This window comes from Passer domesticus, chromosome 4, assembly GCF_036417665.1.
Source record: "Passer domesticus isolate bPasDom1 chromosome 4, bPasDom1.hap1, whole genome shotgun sequence".
In the NCBI taxonomy this organism is placed as follows: domain Eukaryota; kingdom Metazoa; phylum Chordata; class Aves; order Passeriformes; family Passeridae; genus Passer; species Passer domesticus.
The window spans coordinates 33,753,670-33,775,130 of NC_087477.1; the positions used below are offsets into that span (position 1 = coordinate 33,753,670).

The window sequence follows — 21,461 nt, forward strand, 5'->3', positions numbered from 1 at the left end:
ACCTCAGCCTGGCCTCCACAAATGAAATATGTTCTGCATTGGTACCAGTGAACACAAAACTTCAAAGACAAAAGACTAAATTTTCTTTGCCTTGTTGCAGTGAGTAAATCCCAAGCAATCCAGTGAAAATAATCAGACAGAAAGTAAATTTGATCACAGCACTATTATCTATTGATTTTCCTAAACAAAGAAAGGCAATGAAACCAAGTACTGGTAAAATAAGCTGATCAGTAAAACAAAGCAGATTAATACTCCATATAAAGTAGCTTTGCCACTTAAATTTATTTTCTTTGCAAGTGTTTCTCATAAATGCAAATTTAAAACTTTATTCTTGAGACCACTAAATGATAGAAATGTTTATAAAATAAGAATTAAATTAGACATTTTAATTTGTTTTTCAGATTTGGAACGTTTTATCTAACAGCCACATTTACTGCAAGGAATTAATATATAATTTTGGGGGGGGTGGAAGGAAGGAAAAGATTCATACAGAAATATTTCAGGAAAATCAAAGGACAAAAATCAGCAGCTGAGCAGTTTTGCCTTCTCCAGTGCTCATGAAAGGCATATGGCACATCTCATTCTACTGCCTGCACCAGGATAACAACTGCTTTTGTTTGCAGCTACCAGGCTGCACTTCTAACCTAAAACTTCGAAGCCCATGCTTTTAGTGGCAGAGGTCTTTAGTTCAAAAATGATTGCTAAGGCAGGAAATTGCCACACATTTGTGTGAAATAGATATTTACGTGGATATCTGCCTACAGTTGGTGACATTTGGCTGTCAGTGTTCTTATCTAAAATATCGTAACAAAAAGCCAAGCAAAAAAAAAAGTCCACCTGAAAGAATCTTGCCAACTTGTTTTCAAGTGAGGCACCATGTTAGTCCCTCTACAGAAGAGAGTCACATTTCTATGTGGAAGGGAAATGGAAAGCCTCAATTATTTAAATTATTTAGCTTCAAAATAAACCAAAGCAAAAAAGAAATAACCTCAGGAAAAAACTTACCACCAAGTACAATTAGATCAAGGTCTGTTCATCCTAGAGTCTCACTCTACTGTGTCAACATATTTTTAACACAGAAGCAGATCAGCTTCTGGCATGTGCTAGCTCTGAAATTAATGGAGCTACATTTTGGTGGTGGTCATAACCTGGCCTTGTACCACATAAGTCTATCCTTGGTATAAACATTAGACATTTAAAAAAATAACAAAACAAAAGGAAACTGATAGTGAAACTGACAGTTCCCAGGACTGAACTTTCTAGCTACAAATTTTCTAGTTACTTAGGAAGTAAGAATTTCCTATTTGCTCCACTACAGCAATTTTGCATGATGAAGAGAAGGAAAACTTGCACTCTTATTCTTGCCAGCAGAGATCTGCTGCATAAGAAGATTGCTGCATTTCGTTTGAGCAAGAGACCAAAAAAGTTACCCTCACCTTCAAAAACTGGTGAGGAAGCAGAAAGGAAAGCCCTCAAGCTAGGTTTGAAATGTATACATGAAAAGAATTTGCAATAGGGATGATGATTTGTCAAAAAATAGTGCAGCTTTGGGGCCAAAAACCTTTGAGCAAGGAATACAAGTACTTCATGAGACAATTCAGCAAGATTTTCTGTGAACAGCAGTTGTATAAGGGCAGAGTCTTCCCCCCTGTAATTACAGATCCCTTCCTTAACCAGATAGAGTTCTAGTTTCCACAATGAACTCTGATTTTCAGATTAAGTGGCCAAGCTTAGCAGAGGAAACTTTATCTCTTTCTAGTTGAAAGCACCAGAGAGTTTTATCCTATTAATAGAGGTTCATGCAGCAGAGATTTCTCTATGGTCTCATCTGAGTGCAGACATGAAATTTCAGTCTGGACACCTCACTGTTTGCCTGTTAGCCCCAGCTATTCACTGTTAGTCACAGACACTCATCTTTTGTATGTGTAGAACTGCAGGGCAACCCAACAGACACACAAAATTGCGGGAAAAGGGAAAGGTGAGAGGGATACATCTGTGCTGACTCCATGAGCAACTGGCAAAACTTGGAGATACATTAATGAAAGAGAAAAGTCTTTCAGACAAAGGCAGTGTGCACATCTGCACTTGGAATTACTCCTGATAAGTGCCTGCACTTCAGTCAGTGTAGGTAAATCCAGTGCCCATGAGAACAGCATTAGTCTCGCTTGCTATGCTATCCCACTTCTTACTCCTTGATTTCAGTATGACTGAACTGCAATTAACCTCATTCAGTTAGACTGTATTATTATTTTCACTCACTATGTAAACTTCCCAGCATAAACACATATGCTGAGAGTGGATAAGACGAGCGATGTATTTAAACAATAGATACACCATATCATAAAAGTGCAGCAATTCATATTCCAACCATTATTTTAGCAAATTGATAGCTGGAATATAGCTCTCCAAGAAGCTCTGAATTGCTAATAATCCTGTGGTGATCCCTTTTCACTGTCTCATGTGAAATGCAGTAAAATCAAGCAAAGAAACACCTGGGGAACAACTATCTGCTCAAACAAGTTTCCAAAACAGCTGCAATAAAGTCAACTTCTTCTGACAGATCATTCAAGGTTTACTTGCACATGTCCTTGTATCTAGCTGATGAAATTCAAGATTTCTCAAACAATTGCATCCAGCACTCAGGGGACCAAGAAAACCACAAGCTTTCCTTTTTCTCAAAGGATACACCGCTAATCCACTGAGATTAACATTTCAACCTCTCACTCAATATAAGACTAAGAAATTAAGCTACTTTACTTCTTGAAAATAACTAAAAAGGGATTGGCAAAAGCTACCTAACAAGAAAATGCTCAGCTGTTGCCAGGCCAGTGAAATCTATCTGAGCTCCTTAGCATTATTGTTGAAAATGTTCCTGCAACAAGAGAAAAAAAGATACTGATTTAATTGCCTAGGCAACCTCATAGCTTTTATAACTCATAAGGCAACAAGGTCCTCTGGAGTGTAAGTCATTCATTCAGATGAATGAAGTACAGTTGAATAACATAGTCCTGAATTGCAGATAAAACCCAAACGAAACAAAACAGCCCAGGACAGTGATCCTTATTGGATTTACAACAGTGCTGCAGCCATGCCCTGGATCTGCTCTTCCTCCTTCCAAATTTGAGATAACACTGTGGATTGCATTGAGCAAAGCAAATCCTTCCAAACTGCCAGCCATCAGAAAGTCGGAGTTTGTAGGAAGCATCCCTGTTCCTGAGCAACAGCATGTACTTTTGCCCGTTCTTTTGTTCTCGTTCTGGCCAGCACACGGTTAATTTTTGCAGTAGCCAGGAGGGGGCATGGCTATGACCCAGAGATTTTACTGTACCAACTCACTTCATTTTTCAGGGATGAGGTGAAGGGCTGTCTTCCAAGTCTGGGTGGTGTGGCAGAGGGAGCGGTGAGGCATTGCTGTGGTCAGGGAGTTTCCATGTGAATCATTTGCCTCTTTCTCGCACCTTCTGTTGTCAGTGTTGTTGCTGTACATTTTCTTATCTAACTGCTGTTCCCAGCAAATTGTTTTTAGCCATGATCTTTACATTTTGTGCCTCCAATTCACCATCCCACCTCAGGGGAGGGGAGAAGGCAGGCGGGAGAGAGCGAGGATCACATGGTTTCAAGGGTCCCAGTGGGAGATACTAAACTGAGGAGTACCATTCCTAACCCACAACACCTTTTTACACATATTTCTAGATTACAGCAGATATAAAGACACCATCAGTGAGACTCAAGAAATCCAACGTTGAGAAGGTACCTGAGAGCCTTCTCAATGTAGCATTCCCTCTGTAGCATCCCCTCCTTCTTCAAACAAGAAGAATGAACTGCAGAACCAGAGTATTGGCTACTCAGAAAACTTGAGCTCATATTTTGTTTTCCCTTACACATTTGCTCTGCATGCTTAGGCAACTCCCTCTAGACCTCTCCACCAAACAATGATAAATACAGCAAGCTTCCAAATCCAGCAAAACAGAGATTGAATAACTATGGCAATGTTACAAATAAGAAAGTCCCATTATGTCCAGCAACACAAGGACATAGCTTTGCTAAAGACACAACTGCAGATATTCCCCACTGGAGGTACCACCAGCCGAGACAAACATGCACAGTTTTTCGGGTGTCTTTCCTGTCCTGCCTGTGCAGGACTCACAATAAAGGAAAGTGAGAATTTGAGGAGTACTGATGCACTGCAGCATCACAGGCTGACAGGGGAGGTGTCCCTGCCTTGACAGCACCGTCGGGCTGCCATGCAAGCTAGAGCAGCACTGCTTGTATTCAGGGAGCAGCAAGGCTACTCACCTAAATTCAGCATTGCCTGACACTCCCTGGTGGAAATAAGGGCATGTCTGGCACCACTGAGAATCTGGGTCTCCATCTCAATCTGCGTCACAGTAAAATCAGTGTGATTTACCAAAAAAAACCCCAAACCAAACCCACAAATAAACTCTACTCCCAAACAAAAAACCAAACCAAACACAAAACAGTAAGATTTACAGAGCACTGTAAATACATGCCTTAACCAGTGCTAACCAAGGCTGTAAATGAAGTCTAACAGTGAGATTTTTTACTAGTCTGGTTGAAATACATGGAAAAATGTAAAAGGAAATAAAAACCATTGCTGTCAGAAGACTTCACAACTTTTTAACTTCATTTTCATGGAACACCTAACACATTTTCAGAGAGCATAAATACAAATAGTTTGGACAGTAGGGTAAATATTCAGGGCTTTACTGACCTTTAAAATAACTGAGCCTTTTCTGGTTTTGATTAAGATTTCTTCCTTTTTTTTCCAACCTCCCCTGAGCAAATGAGCAAAAAGGAATCTTTTTTTCTCCTTTGTTTCCCCCTAGATTTTCCATGTTGATAAAGAGGGTATTTCTAAGTGAGACTGTTTTTGCATTAAGCTCTTTCTCCTCAGCCCAAACTTTTAGATAATGTGCCAGGCTATAAAGGGACTCCCCAAATCCTGGCGTTTGATGACTTGGGAGGAAATCCCATATTTCCTGCTTAACGTCCATGTGATTTGGGATGGAGTCATAAAAGCAAACAGGAAGTTGTTCTAGTGATGACTACCTAGGGAGAAAGCTATATACAAGCATCTCTGAGGTTATTGACAGCTGGGAAAATCTCTGGCAGCTCCTGCCCACTGCTCCCACTCACTGCACCTCACTTGTGTGTGTTGTTTGTACAGAGCCAGGCTTGAGGAAAACAACTCGAGCACAGCTATTGTTCAGGGCTTTCCTTTAAGTGTGCACACAGTGTTATGCTACATCCTCACACCAGAAAGATAAATCTAAATACAACAACCACATTGGGTCTTCTGCAAAATATTTAACCAAACCTATCATGAACCCAACAACAGTACTCAATAAATCATCTCTCCACCACAGCGGTGGAGTTGGGGGCTGGAGTACCTACAGATGACCCCATTAATTTAAACACAGGGGAATAAAGTATGCTTAAAATCAAGGGGGATTTTGTTGTTCCTATTTATTCTGTGTAAAGTTCTTTATAACCATTTCCCTTTTTAGCATAATTTCAAAAACTTGCTTGCAAATGATGCAAATTAAGTGCTTCTTGGAAAACAGTTTGCCTCCTAGAAGACTTAATAACATTTCCTTTAGATTGCCTCTTGGATAATGTTATGATGGAAAGATCCAGGGGCGCCTGCTCCTGAGACTGGACTCTACTGTGCACACACAATAAATCACTTAAACCACCACCATTCCTTCAGTCCTTGGAAGCAGCCGGCACTGAACTGTGCCTCTGCACAACATTATCCTGACGCTGTGCTGATGGGGGTTGTGGCCAACTGGAAAGCCACAGCTCGTCTCTTACTCCTTTCCTTTGATTCTTGACTTGTACTTGAGAAGCTGTTCTGTACCTCCGAGCCGCACACGCAGCAGAGCCGGCTAATGCAAATGACAGACGCTGTAATTACTGCTTCACTGGCACCGCTGCCAAGATCGCTGCCTGCTAGACTTGAATACCTCCACTGGGTGGCTAACGAGATGTGCACTTCACAAACCAGCACAGCCCTCTCCCCACCCTAAAGGGAGGAAAAACAATGCCATTTTTTCCTAAAGGGACATATAGACAGTTATGTGAAATGTATTGCATAGGCAAAGCATCCATGATTACACTTTAGTTTCTAAGATAGCCTACAGTAACATTTTTCAATGACAAACCAACAGTCTGAGACTCATATGGAGCCCAATTCTCTTGGACTAAATCACAGCAAACTATTCACTAGTCCAAGCAATGCAAATTTACCCTTTTGCACAAGCAATTCAAACATTTTTCTGATGCACTGCAAAAGTAATTTTCTTGCATTTTTGTAGAAAAAGTGTCCAGAACCAATTCCTCAAAAGCCCAGTGATGTAAAATGCAGAAAGAACCAGAATTCAAGAAATACAGCCATACGCTATAAAACAGGTTACTAAAAACAAACTTGTTTTGATGGTAGCATGACATAAACGTAGCTTTGCTTTTCAAAGTATAACTCTCCTCTGTATTATACTTATGCACAAAATTCTAATCATATACTGTACAGAAATAGCCACTTGTTGTCCTTCTCAGCCTGGGCTTCTCTTACTGTCCATTGGAACTGATTTGCTGTGTATCCTATTCACCTGCACTGGGTAGGCTGTACCTCAAAACACCTCTCTTCTATTTGCATAAAAATCAAGATATTTACCTAGAAATGCCTAAAAAATATAGCCCACATTTTATGCTTTCCTACTGCACAGACCAGCTATGGAAGTGATTTGCCTGGCCTTGGCACAGAGTTGTATTCCTGTTTTCAGATGTACTGTATTTGGAAAATTAAATTAGGAAAATCTTTTTCATTTGGTTATGGCTGTTTCCTGTTTCTGAATTTGGATGTCATACACAAAGCTAGTCCCAAAATATAGTGAAAAACTGGGGTTTAAGATCATTACAAAAAAAAAAAAAAGTTGTGTGGTGAATGATCCATGTAAAGAAATTAAGTGCAAACATGCACCAGAAACTGTGGAAATGTTTAGATGCACTCTGGCATTCTTACTGTACAGAGGAATAAATGACACTGACAGCAATGCTGAAGAGCCATCAGGAGAAGCCTGTATGTGATCTATATATTTTTTCCATAACTCTTGCAACCAGCTGCTAGAGCCTGGAGCCAGAGGAAGAAGAACTCAGATTCTGACTCCCATGTTCCTGGGGAGGAATCTCTCCTCTATGCACAGATTCATCCCTTAATTTTAATCCTGCTTAAACTCCACCTCTGCCAGCAAAGGAAACACAGTGGCTGCTTTGCTTTCAGCAAAGAGTACTGCAGCACTAAAATGCTACTCAGAACAAGTACAGGCTACCACATCCAGCTCAAAGTTGTCAGCATCATTGAAATCTACCACAGTGCATTGCTTTAAAACATATTAATGTTCCAAAGGGCCTTATCCATTCACAACAAAATACTACTTGGCTCCTGCTTTATTAATACAAATATTACACCCGCATGATCAAGTACAAGAGATTCACTGATGCATCAAGATAATTAAGTCCTTTCCCCGCCTTTTTTCAACAAGATGTTTTTAGGTATTTAATTAGGAAATGCATCCCCAAAAGGTTAGTACTTTCACATGTTATAGTTCACTTTTTCTGCACTAAGCATTTTCAAACTGCTGCTGTTGCTGATACAAACCATGCTGGGGCAAGACAAATATCTGCACATATGGCTCTTTTACAGTTTTCTTTTTAAATTATCACTTTGATTTAATTAGTTTGAGGGGTTAAGCATGAAAAATGCACTCTTTTATTGTAAAGGAACAAATGAAACACAACCTCATTAATACATAGTCCATTTAGCTTTTCTACCATCTTTTATAGAATCGTTATTAACCCCAAAAGCTGTCTGAACCACGCTTGTCACTACAAACAGATAGTCTGACCCTCCCTTTCATCCCAGCTACACAACAAAAAGGTGGGAGCCACAGGATAAGTGGGTAAAAGTTTGGGAGGCAGGAAGTGTGGGGGCTGTAGGGGAACACAACAGCTGAAACCCAGTCTCTGCTGACTGAAAAGCCAAAGGAAAAGTTGCTCTTATGGAGATGGCACCGAAATGCCCAGCAGGGGCACAGTTTGGGGCATTTAAATTCTCATTCTGATGTAGCTTATCATAGAGGTATAGTAAATGCAGTGAATGCCAAATCACAGTTGATTCTGGCTTGATAATCACTCTGGCCCCATTCACACCGCTTGGAGAATTAAGGGCTGTCTCTACCATTGCAGCCATTTCCTGTTCTCTCCTGATAACAGCGGAAAAATACGCAGACAGCTTCAGATAAGAAGATAAGAAATACTCATAAAACAAAAAGTGTATTTAGGTCTGCTGAGAAGCTCACGGGAGGACGCCGAGATGCAGTGATAATGAACGTGCCAGGGAGTGAGGGGGGGTTGGTCCACCAACCCTCAGTTAATAAATTCATCTTCTACGAGGCAATGGAAAAGGAAGGTATGAAAGCACAAGTCCCAGCAATGCTCATGGCTCTCTCAGCCTGTTTCAAAAGCTAAAGACAGTTGGGGAATTGAGATGAAAGATGTATGTTTCTGAAATATATATATAGAATAGAGGGAAAACTTTGCCCAGTGCTATATGATGAGGAAACTTCCTGAAGAGGGCATAGTTAAACTGTTGATTCATTGCCTCACTGAAGCACCGTGTACACATACACGAAGATCCCCACTGCACACACCAGTCAGAAAATCCCTCAGCTCTGGGAAAAATGCCAAAACCAGGTCTGCACCCAAATTCTCTCTCTGGTCCTAGCAATAAAAATAAAAATATAAACAGAAAAAAAATAAATGTCCAAGACAAAGAGCTATATCCCAACCAGATTCCCTGGATTTTTCACTCTGTTGTGGAAGTTTATCGCACATTGGGGAGTGTTGCTGAAGAGCTCTCCATCCCTCTCTGGGTAGGTGAGCACACCTGTGTTCTGTGGCAGGTCCCACACGTGCGTTGCCCTTTGCAGCATAGGAACAGGGGCCTGGCTCCTCTGCCCTCGTGGCATTTCTGTCACACAGCATTGTGTCACAGAGGGTAAGTGTGGAAAGGAGAAACCATCCGCGAGTGTGAGGGATGAGCCCTGTGGCACCGAGAGGAGCGCTCTGGAACAGCCGAACGCAGGGGGTCCTCTCTTCCCTGCTCAGGCCATCTGTCATGTGAAACTCCCGTGTCCTGCCAGCACAGCCAGCAGGCTCCTTTCCTCTCCAGTTTCAACTGTCTGAGGGGAGCTTTCTTCTCCCACACCCTCTGACATATCTATATTGACACAGACTGATATATACCCCCTGACATGTAGCTCTACATGCATAAAACCTCTAAATACAAAATATCAAATCTGTCTTATCTTGAACATGAAACCAACCAGTGAAATTATATTATATGGAAGACACAGATGAAACATGCCACAATGCATAAGGGATTTTTGTACTCTCGTTCTCTGCTACTCCCTTTTCAGAGTATTTCTGATCTTCCGTGAAATAAATGAGCAAGGGAACATGACTCTGAGGGGATGGAGTAAGTATCAGCAGGAAATGGATTAGCACTGTTACATGTACAGGCATGGTGTTCAGTGCACCCAGCCCACCAGCAGCAAGCCTACAGCTCCGTGCCTGGGAGAACCCACAGAAAGCCTGCCAGGGGCACCAGGAATCAGAACAACCATCACTATTCTCCTGTCAAAAAGGCCACGGAGGAATGCACTCTGTAATGGCTGGGTGAGAGCACAGGGTCAGGTCTGTGCAGTTTTCACAAGTGCCTCTCCACAGACATGATGTGGGAAAAATCATGCATTCTTACACTTGCATTATGCTGGCAACTTCAAATCAAAAGTCTGGTGCATGCTATTACTTCATGGCTACATATATGTGGAAAATAAACAAAGAAGACTCTAAAATTCCGTTTCTCTTGTTAGTCATGTAACTGATATTTCCAACTGCTTTAACCAACCCGCACATCTTTGCTATGTGCAGCTCTGCCCACATGCAGGAGCAAGCTCTCTTTCTCTCTCCTGTGTTCCACAAAAGCAACACATTTCCACATTAGGTCTAACTCCTGGAAAGAAAGAAGAGAAGCACCGAGAAAGTTTGTCCAGCATCAGCTCGCAGGAGAAAAAGCCTCCAGCTGTGGCTGTCAGCCCGGTGGGTGCCACGCTGAGCCAGGGCTCTTTGTGATGCTCTCAAACACCCCTAAACACGCACTGATAAGAAATATTTTGCCACTTAAAAAGGGGAATTTATACAAGGGCTACCGGGAAGGCAGATCGAGATGTAGTCCATAACCCCCGACACGGGAGAGGAAACAAAACCTCAAAACATAAACACAGAGAGACGGTGACTCCCTTCGGGTGTATCATGTTTTAGGCAGGAAGAAGAAGGGCGTTGGGGGGGCTTGGGGGGGTTTAAGACTGACCGTCGATTGCAGAGCTCCAGGGTACGGCTTTGCCGCTGCGGAGGGACACCCGCCCGCACCTGCCTTTCCCACGCACCGTGCCGGCCCTCCGGAGCGCACCGGCGGGCTCTCCCGCCCCGGAGGGCTGCCGGCGGGGCTCCTTCAGCCCCAACTTCCCCTCCGCTCCCCGTGCCTCATTTGAGGACGGAGTGCAGGCGAACGCCTGTCCCGGCCAAGCTCAGCACCTACAGACTCGACCCGGCAGGTACGACCGGACGCTCCAGACCCCGGCGGGGGTCGTGCATGCGGGCGATTGCACTGTTTGCACACACAGACACAGTAAAAAAGATAATCAGGGCATAAATTCGCATTTCCAACCTGCACATGGAGGATGCTCCAACCTCTCTCCATCCATCCATCCATGCATCCCTCCATCGCCTTACCTTGCGCCGCGGAGCCGGGGCGGCTGGCCCCCAGGACGGCCAGGGCGGGGAGCACCACCGTCTGCAGCAGGTATCCCAGTCCCAGCCCGCAGCGGGCGGCTGTCCCCTCCAGCCCCTTCCCCATGGCCGGGGCAGCGGGGCAGTCTCGCGGAGCCGCGGAGCTTTCCTGTGCCGCCGGTGCCGGCCCCGTCCCACCTCCGGGCGCGGAGCGGCGCGGAGCCCCCGCCAGGCGCTCAGGCTGCGCGGAGGGCGGCGGGGCGAGGGGCTGCGCTCGGACCGGGCGGGCAGAGGCGCTGCATGGCCCCGCGGAGGGGCGCGGAGCCGGCGGAGCGCTGCTTTCTTCCCGCGGGCGGCTCGGCGCGGCTGCCTCCACCCCGGGGGTGGGCGGGGGCCGGGGCCGGGGCTGGGGCTGGGGAGAGGGGGCTGCGCCGGCCGCCTGCGATAGAATGCGAGCCGGAGCGAGGAGCAGACCCAGAGGGAAGGGGGCGGGGGAGGCTGGGAGCCACCCGCCGCAGAACCGGCCCCCTTTCGCCTCCTCCGCCCGCGCCCCCTGCGCGCAGAGCCGCGGGCACGGGCGCACGCAGATGTTGGTGCGCACACGTGCGCGCCCCGCACGCTCCAGCACACGCCCGCACCCCGCCCCGCACACCTGGGCACGGAGCCGGCACAGGCGCGGGAGCCAGGGATGCGCTGGCCGGACCCCACGACACCCGCGGCTCTCGCATCTCCAGACTGTCCCCGTGGGTCTGGCACCCACGCACACACCTTCAGGATTCTGGGCGTTCAGGACCATCTTTAGGGAGCCATCAAATGCCGGACGGGGGGTACTAGTCTGCTCCCACAAGCAGCGGGGCAGGGGGTGAACCAGGAGAGCTGTTGGAGAACCCACCACCCCTGGAAAGCATCTCCCCATCTGCCCTCCAGGGCTTCTCTCCAAAGGCTGGGGTCACTCTCTTCCAGCCCTTATCCTTCTACCCTTCTTGCGCCCCCAAAAAAGCTGTCCCTAGCCTCTGACTTCACCACGTGCGCACCAAATCTCACTGAGAAGGAGAGCAGTACCCACACCTCAGGCACTGCTCAGCCAGGGCTTGGTCGGGTTTTACTGCTGCTTTCCATGGCTTTTATTTTTTTGTTGTTTGTTTGGTTTTTTTCTCTGGTTAGTTTAGTTGGTTGTTTTTTGGTTTTGGTAGGTTTTGTGTTTGGTTTTGGGTTTTCTTTTCTAAGTTGTCCTTCGCTTTGCAGAGCCAAGGCGAGCTGTCATGAACAGACACAGCACCTCACACCAAGTGTGACAGGGGCTGCAACCCTGGAACCCTCCCCACACCACGGTACTCCAGAGAGCCTTGCCTTCTCCAGCCCAGAAGTTCCCCCAAGCCGGGCTGCGTGCAAGGCAAGGAGCGCTCCTTTCCTGGGAGGCGTGGTTGGGATCTTCCCAGTCATTCTGGCTTTGCCTTCCCCTCCCTGTCCCTTCCACACAGGAAAACAGTTGCCCGTCTTGCTAATGCTTCGGGAGAATTTCCTGGGGCCGCTGGAGCTGTCTGTCCCCAGGGAGGCTCTGTCCCACCTGCCCCCTGGCTTTAATGTCCTTCCCAGGGAATTACTCAGACTGTTCCCATCTCAGGATCTGGTGGGGCAGCAGTTTTTCCCCCTGAACAACAGCTGACATAAAGCTGCAGTGTGACAGGAAAGCAAAGTCCTAATTTTTGGGGGGTTTGGTTTTTGTTTGGTTTTTTTGTTGTTTTTTTTTGGGTTTTTTGGTTTTTTGGGTTTTTTTTTTGTTTTGTTTTGGTTTTGGGGTTTTTTGGTGGTTTTTTTTTTTGTTATTGTTGTGGGGGGTTTTTTGTTTTGTTTTTGGGGTTTTTTTGGTGTTTTTTTTGTTTTTTGGGGGGATTTTTTGGGGTTTTTTGGTTTGGTTTGGGTTTTTTTTGGTACAGGCTAGAGAGCATGGAAAAGGGGCAGTTTTTGTTCTGGGCATACCTGGGAGGAACCCCAAGTAGGCTATGTTTTAAGCTCAACAGGCTGTTTTTTTATAATAACTCTCAGTGATTCTCGCCAACTGGAGCACTCCATCTCTCAATCTCCTCTCTGTTCTACATCTTTTAAGGGGGCGAGTCCCATCTGCTTCAAACAATACAGCACAAACTAGGACTTATTAAGACTCCACCAAAATCTGTGATTTAAGTTTCTGTGTAAGTGGTAAAAAGGAAACTCTCAACTTTTAACTACATTCAAAGGAGAATGTGAGTCCTGAACAGGAGTTGGTTATTTTTTTTTTTGCTCCCTCCCAATGTTGTGGGGAGCATTGCAGATGCTCCCCACAGCAATCCCTGACTTCATGCTCCCTAGCTCAGCTAATCACCAGAACAGGTCCTCATGTATGAGATTTATTTGCCTGTTTTACCCTGTGAATTGAGAGCATCTCTCCATTTTCTGGTATTTACCGTCTCCCTGTTCCAGGGAAAACTTTTCAGAGGCAGGAAGAGAGACCCCTGAAGGATGTCACATGTAGAAGATGCATTTGTTGCAGCACCAGCTGACGAGCACATCTCTTGCCACAAGGGAAAGGAGAGGGAGGGCTTGCTTCTCCGTTAATCAGAGTTAATTTATTTTTGATGTTTTGGGGCCTCCCAGGAGTAATACCTATAGTTCCAGGCTTAGTTTCTAGTTAGTAGCTCGGTGACCTCATTAAATAGGTCCATCCCAATTTCAGGATGATGTCCCTGCAGCCCTGCCTGGGGATCCCTGGTGGCTGCCAGCCTGTCAGCCTCTGTGCCCTGGAGTAGGTGCAAGGGGGAGCATTGCTGGTTTACAGCCATGACAGAAGTGATGGCACAGGGACCACAAGCCCTCAGTCTGGGAAGAAAATAAGTCTTTTTCCCAGTACCAAGGTGGGGTGGACAATGGAGGAGCAAAGGTACTGCAGGCTGAGGTGTTCAGTGACCACTTTTTACTGGAAGTGGATATACCTTGGCCTGGAGAAGATAGTTCAAGCAACAGCAACCAATGATAGGGGGGCTTAGATAGGGGGTCTTAGATAGGGATCTTATTTGGAAAACATTCTTTCAAATCTTTCCATGCTCCATTATGTGTAAGAAAGGGCATCCAAGGATGTTCCATGTGTCTGCATCACTGAGCTTTCTCAGAAATCCAATATACTGTGACAAATGACACTTCTGTCTGGGCCATCCCTAATACCACCACACTGGATTTTCCCTATTCAGGAGCAAGTCTGTCCAAGGCCTCTTTATTTTTCTCTCTTGGAGATAAACAGAATTATTATCCCAGCTTAATAAATTTCAGATTTGACATGGAGATAAAGGATTGTGGTAATTCAGAGTTTTGGGATGAGAAAGTGCAAATTGCCTGGGTTTATTCCAAAACCAGTTATTTTGATTCCTTGATAGAACCTGTCTGGGAAGGTATTTTCCATCTCCCTGAAAAGTTTGTGACTTAAAAGTATCTGTAATGTAAGTCTATCAATCACTTTCTTACCTTCAATGTCCTAAAAACCACTTCAATGTCCTAAAATCATACCCTTCATAAATTCATCTGAAGCAATTATCAATCTCCAATTTTTATACTTGGATAGAAATACCTTTGCCAAAGTGTCAAAGAGTCTGCATTGGAAAGTGGCTTTAGCAGCCTAACAGGTGTCACCTTAGTTTTTCATGTAAGTTCAAGAAATCTCAATCCTAAGTTAGATACCCCTAATAGATGATTATAAAATCTAGGGTAAAATTTAAAATTTTTTGTGTAACTTGTGTACTGGTGAATTTGACTTTAGTGTATTTTGTTGCCCAAGCATCTAGAGTTGTACTAAAAAAACCACAGAACCAATTAAGTTGTAAAAGACCTCTCAGGTCATTGAGTCTAAACCATTACTTTTCACCAACTTGTCAACTGGCACTAAGTGCCATGTTCCATCATTTCTTGAGCACCTCCAAGGATGATGATGATTCCACCATCTCCCTGGGCAGTCCAATCCAATGTTTAACAAACCTTTCAATTACGAAATTTCTACTAATGTTCAAGCTAGTCAAAACTGGTTCCAAGTGGCATAAACCCATTCAAACTGGATCCAGCTGGTTCAACTGGATCAAACCAGTTGCAACCACTTCAAGTCGATTCTAAACAATTCAAACCGGATTAAACTGATTCAAATAATTTCAAACCTGATTCAGCTGGATCAAACCAGTTCCAGCTGGTTGAAACCAGATCAGACTGGTTCCACCTGGTTCAAACCCATTTCCAATGGTTCAAGTGCCCCAATCCTTACTGCAGAGTGTTTCAAAATTTGATTGATGAGTTTGGAGCAGAGCTACTTGGGTCCACTGTGTAATGTGCAATATCAGCATTGCTGGTTTGAACAAGGAGAAGAATTTCTTCTGTGCATTGATAATTACCTAAGAATTTGCTAACCAGTCCTCTCATTAAGAGTTGTATTCCTTGGCAGATACTGTCAACTCTGGCCAACTGACCCGAGGACTCATTTTCCACACAAATGGCAGTAAGGGATGTGGATTCAGGCTACCCACCAGGTGATTGCAATAGCCAAGATGCTCTCAGCTACTGCCACACCCCTAACGCAGCACGTCGTGGTAGAGAGAGGGCTGTATTTTGCATGATCCTGCACAAGCTGTTTGAGGTTCAGGGGAGCATGTGGTACACACACCTGCTTTTGGCTGTGCCATTCCCCCAGGGTCTGCCATGCTGCTTTTATTTTATGACAGCCCAGCGCAACGCAATCCAAAAAGCAGGTGTGTGACAAACCTCTCACTTCACTGACATGCCTGCCCCAAGCTATCAAGTACTGCAGTTTGCTCTCACAGTTTAGATAGGCAATTACCTCCTCTGTGGTTGCTGTGTGTGATACTGGGAATCAGCAAATGAACCTACCCTTCTGATATCTTACATTTCAAGAGCAACACAGCCTCATTTCCATTAAAAACTTCTGAGTGTTTTTTTTCACGCTGAGAATGACTATTTGCAGTGGAATTGTGGTCCAAGGAAAATTTCTTTCATATCTATTGAAATTTAATAGAACTGTGTTTCATCTTCCAAAATCACTACTTTGTCTGCTTATTTATTGAACCAGATTATCCCACGCTCATCCATACTTATGCTCTATCGAAGTGTGCTAAATTTTCAGTCTTGGCATTATACTAGCAAGTCCATGGATCAGCATATATATTAATAGTGCACACTTAAACTGTTTAAGCAGTGTTTCACCTCATAACAAACCATACTACAGAACTGTGCTGAATCACCTGGGAGACCATATGATATCCTGCTCCTGATACATTTTGAGATGCACAGCTCTCATTTGTGTAATAAATTTATTTCTATTAACAATTTTGTTGTACTCACCATTCTTTTGAACAGCTTGGCTTTTCAAAACATCTGAAGAGGACCTTCTTGAACTAATTATACCAAAGGGAGGGCCAAATTCTGTCCCTGTACCTATGCTGGATACTGTACATATTATTCTGTTGTATTGTAGTGTGCATAACATCCTGTTGTCATTTGTGCAAGACGATGCTGCTGGACCTGGAGACTTATATGTCTAGGGGATAAAGGTAAAAACTTCAAAGGTGTTTAAGTCTTACTTTCAGGGACATCATATTTTTGTATGGCAATGGGACTTAGGCTCCTTGCCCATTTTTAAAATATGTGTCCTCCAGCTACTGCCAAATAATGCAGCCAAAGAGCTTTTTTCTTTCATTTGAGTTGTCTCCAAACACATCACAATTTTCTTATTTATTTATCCTCTCTTCACTTTTTTTTTTCTGAATGCATTCTCTGAGCAGCTCCTGAGCTGTGCCTCATTCACAAGCATTTGAAGCTCAGAATGTTCCTTATTCCAATTGCATGGGACAGTATTTAAAAAAAAAAAAAAAAAAAAAAAAAAGAGAAGCTTAATCATTACAGTCTCTATCTGCCTGAAAAACCGCTGCAAAAACACCAAGGGTGAGACCTACAGCCAATCCGTGCTGCCCCGGCTGTTTCTTGCAGGCAGCTCCGCCGGCGACGCGCGGCCGAGCGATGGCGGTGCCTCCCAGCAGAGGGAGATGCGAGACACCGGCTCCGGCCCGGCCCGCGGCTCCCGCCGTCTCTGCAACAGATCGATGATCGTGAATGTTTTAGGAGCATGGCCCAGTCCCACGGCTTCTCATTATCTAAGCATTTTATCTCAGAACAAACCTCTGTTAGGCCCGTCTCTGATAGTGCAGCATTCTACACCAGGTTTCCTCGGTTTCTCCCTTTGGCTGAAGTGAAGGACATGAATAACTTGAAATATTTCAGTCTGTTGAACAACAGTGTTATATTCTTCTCTCCCTCTCCACTTGGTATTTATTTTTGTGGCATTGTAACTGCATATCTACCTCTGAGTTGAATATTAATGTGACTGAGGGGTGTCAGTCTCTACCCCAGGATCACCTGATTCCAACTGACATGAGTTTCTCTTCTATTTACCAATTACTAATTTCTGATTGTATGTTCAGGATACAATGCCTCGAAATTTCTTTACAAGTGTCACAAGAACCCTCCCTCTGATGTCCCAATACCACCTCACTGCCTACCTCTGCCTTTGTGGTTTTTCCCTGCCTTAGGTATCATAAGAAAATACCATAATTGTTTTTAGGATATTTGTTTCAAATTCCCTCTGTAGGTGTATATTCTGGGTTGCTCTTACCAAGTGTGTTATTTTATGGATTTTCTTCCCTGATGCACTTGGCGGAAAGCAGCATTAGAAAGAATTATAATTACAGTATTTATTAAACCACTTATTAGGGGAGGAAACTGACAGCATGAAGAAAGAAATATTTAAGAAGAATAATAAAACACACCAGTAAAATATGTTTAAGAAGATGCAGTTTCTATGAAGAAGTCCAATTTCCAAGAAAATTACCTCTCAACATAGTATTTTGGTACTCTACAATATTATCAACTTACATACAGACCTGTGTAGCATTCATTTATCTTCTAGATAAAAAAGACATAATTTTAATTGTTACAGATTTTCTGTATAGTACAATATATTGGAAGTTTCATGCATGAACTGTTTTATTAAAACTGATCACATTCAGCAAACTGTGGAAGTTTGAATACATGGCAGCATCCCTGGCCTTCCCATTTCTGTCTTCTTGGTGAGGAAAAGTAGCTACAACAAAAACAAAGAGCCTCACTTTGTGTGTTTGATTTTTTTGGTTTTGTGGTTTTTGGTTTTTTTTTTTCTTTTTGAATCCTGACAAACTACTCTGTTGTACAGTGGGTTTGAAATGCAACTCTCCTCAGTAGCTCCCCTACTGTACCTTCCCAGAATGCATGAATGCATTTACTCCTGCCAACATGTAACCTGATAATCTTTTTTTTTTAATCAACAGAAAGAAGCTTTCGTAGAAAAACATACTGTGTGTGACAGTAAGAGGAAATCTGTTGCAGTTGCCTGTAATGGAAGCCCAGTTGCGTGTTTTCAGTCTTTTTTCAGCTAGCCTCTTAGTGGCAGGGCAATTTGAGCTCAAATGTGCAGGGAAAACTTATCCCAGTCCAGTAATCAAAGCAAACATTATATAGATTTTGATTACTCCAACAAGAATAAAGTCTTTGTTAACTGAAGCAGCTTTATTGATTCAAATGAGGAGATGTATTTATTCTGTTTTGTGAAGTGCTCCAAGCTGTGTGTGCATTTAATTCTTATAAATTCAGAGATGAAGGACTGAAAAAGTTCTGTTTCAAACTGTAAAAGAGAAACTGTTTCATTCCCAGAATATTTATTCTAATGTTCTTTTCCAAAGGCTGTTTTAATACTTGTAGTTATCATTATCATCTTATAAAAGACCTTAATGTTTCACAAATGGCGTGATTCATTTAAGTCACATAATTAACAACATTCTTGACTGTTTAGCAATAATTAGTTTGTTTTCATAGAAATACTCTGTTTCATCTCTGTACAGAGGTTGAAAAATGATGGAATAGCAAAAATGTTCAGTCTCACAGCTAAAGATGAAAAGTTTATGAAAATAAAATCACCCGCAATGACAACATGTGATCCTGTTTTAAGCATGACCTTTAGCTCCTTAAAGCACATATAATTTGATGCTAGAAAGGAACTCAGATTTGCATTACTACAGTAGTTTAAATTGACAGCTTTTAGATTTTTGTCTGAGACATTACTAGAAATTCAGCTGTGCATTTTCTCATGGATAGCATCAAGCAAAACATGAAAAATAAAGAGAAGACTCCCCTTGCTTTCCAAGTATAACCGGGATAATAGGTGATTTTTCTAATGCAGTGCTAAAAAAGTTTAAGTTTTGTCCCAAGTAGAAGCAGCTATTCTGGGTCTGGTCTTATTCCCAATAAAGTTCTGCAGAGATTTGCAGAAACCAGCTCAGGCCCTATGGGAATAAGTTCTCTATGTGAAGAACTTTGTGCTTTTTTACCAATAGGACTCTACTGTAAAGATGATAATAACAAGAGCCTTATTTTGGTCAGAGAGCATTGCAGGTTATCTTCAGCTGTCTGCTTTATTTCCACTTCAATTCGAGACCTACATTTTTATTCATTGTTTCTCTTATGAGGAACATTTTGAAAAGTAATATCAAATAAATGGACCTGTGGCTGTGGCCCCACACAATGCTTTCTTTTATTAGATGTCTCAGTTGTTCTGTGTTTGAGGATGATTAAAGTGTCTTGAACAGTTTCATAGTTATATAGTTCATAGTTCATTTTATTCCATGTGCATTCACAAATTAGTTGATGGTAATCTATTAATAAAAACTTAATAATCTGCATTATTCTCTATAGAATGTTGCAGGATTTTTTCTCTCTCTCCTTTTTTTTTTTAAATTTAAGCTGGAACTATTCACAGACTCCCTTCAGAGTATGATAAAATACAGATCAAAATAGTGTCTTGATAATGCCCAAGACCTTTCCTTCCTCTCTGAGTAACATAAACTCTAAGATGTGCAGTGATACTTTACTTTCATAACTAGCATATTCACCATTAGTTACTCTTGAGATTATTAAAACCAGTTCTAAAATGTGGAACAAGAATTTACCACTGAAAACCACCATATGGTAGACTCTGTTTTCTTGGTCCCAACAAATCAGTACCAGCAATCATGTATATCTGCAAGATTAACATGCCTAAAAGCTCCTCCCTCTCCAGACCACAGGAGATAAAAAAGGGAAGAACTCGATTTTTACTATGTTAGCCCACAACAGACATGCCTGGGGACTTATTGATTTCTCTGGAGTTAAATTGTTCCAATAACAATACCAGCTCACTTAATGATCCGTTTGAAAAGCAACTTTTAATGATAAAGTGACCAAGATAGAAGGCATAGGCTGGAAGAGAGGAGACACAGGAGTGGGGCAAGACAGCACATTACCAGTCTCAACATTCACAGGGAGTGCCAGTAAGTTCATTAATGACTGGGGAGCTCTGATGCTTTCTGCCAGCTCTACATGTTCTCAAATGTGTCCTGGAAGAGGAAGGCCTAAAGTGGAACTACTAGAGAGTAGCATTATGGAGGCTGCTGGCTGACTTTTTATCTTTTTAATTTTTAGCAGATAAGGAAGATTTAGTTACTTTAGAAGAAAAATGAAGAACTGATCACAGTTTACAAAGATGAGCATGTGGGAGGACTGCAGAGGATGGAACAGTGTAAAAGTAACAGGACATAATACATAAGCATCAAGATCCTGTTTCTTAGAAGACTCAGATAAACAATATGATCATAACTAGGACAGGATTCACAGTTACAAGTCAAGAAAGTATTTTGTGATTCTTGTTTCTCCCCACACCTCTAGCATTTCAGAGATTGTCAAAGTCCCAAAATCCCTGCAGGAGCGCAGAACAAAGTAGCTCACATATATTTAGCCAGTTTTCCTCCTTTTTTGTTATTGTTTTTACTTTAGTTATTTTCTTTATTTTGTTTTGTTTGGGTTTGTTTGTTTTTGTTTGCTTGTTTTTGTTTCAGGTTCCATTTTTTCCTCCCCCAAAGGAATTTATTTTTCACTTAAATTTACTTATATTCCACACATGCCTTCAATCTTCCTCTGCAAGAAAAATAATTCTCACATCAATGCCAGGACATCACTAGTTTGCAGAGCAGTACGTTCTGTAAGCTGAGCTACCTTTGAATATGTGGTGGAAAGTAATTCTGTGACATTTTCTAGCTAGCCAGATCTCTGTGCATGGTGGAACTCTAAAAAAAAAAAAAGGAGTTTGGAGCATGTGAAGGAGACACTGTGTAGTCTTACCCCATTCTGGCTTGGAACCAGCCCTTTTGTTACCCTTTTAAGGACATTCTTCTGCCCCAGGAGTGCCATGTGTCCGTAATGTTTACAAGAGAATTAAGATTACAAGTGATAGTGGTCTTAGGATCAAGAGGCAAGTCTACATTCAATACCGTGTTTATACTCCTAGCTGGTTTCCCAGAAGAAGTACACACATCAACAATTCCATAATGTATGAGTAAGATCTGTTTATTCCTTACTACAGCTTCAGCATTAATCATTTGTTCTTCTCCAAACCACCAGTAAAACTCTGTGCTGTGGAAAAGTACTAAACAATGTGTAGTGCC

At 42.9% G+C, this 21,461-nt stretch overlaps 1 protein-coding gene across 2 annotated transcripts in view; it reads right to left on the minus strand.

Annotated features, from left to right (window-relative positions):
• The window catches only part of UNC5C (unc-5 netrin receptor C), a 248,718-nt gene extending 237,217 nt beyond the window's left edge, over positions 1–11,501 (minus strand). The window contains exon 1 of one of the 2 annotated variants that reach the window (XM_064416988.1): positions 10,873–11,501. In XM_064416988.1, the coding sequence (XP_064273058.1) occupies positions 10,873–10,996 (124 nt within the window). In that variant the 5' untranslated portion in view covers positions 10,997–11,501. The remainder of the gene's footprint in view (positions 1–10,872) is intronic. The other variant, XM_064416989.1, reaches the window with a different exon arrangement.
• Positions 11,502–21,461: the final 9,960 nt, after the last annotated feature.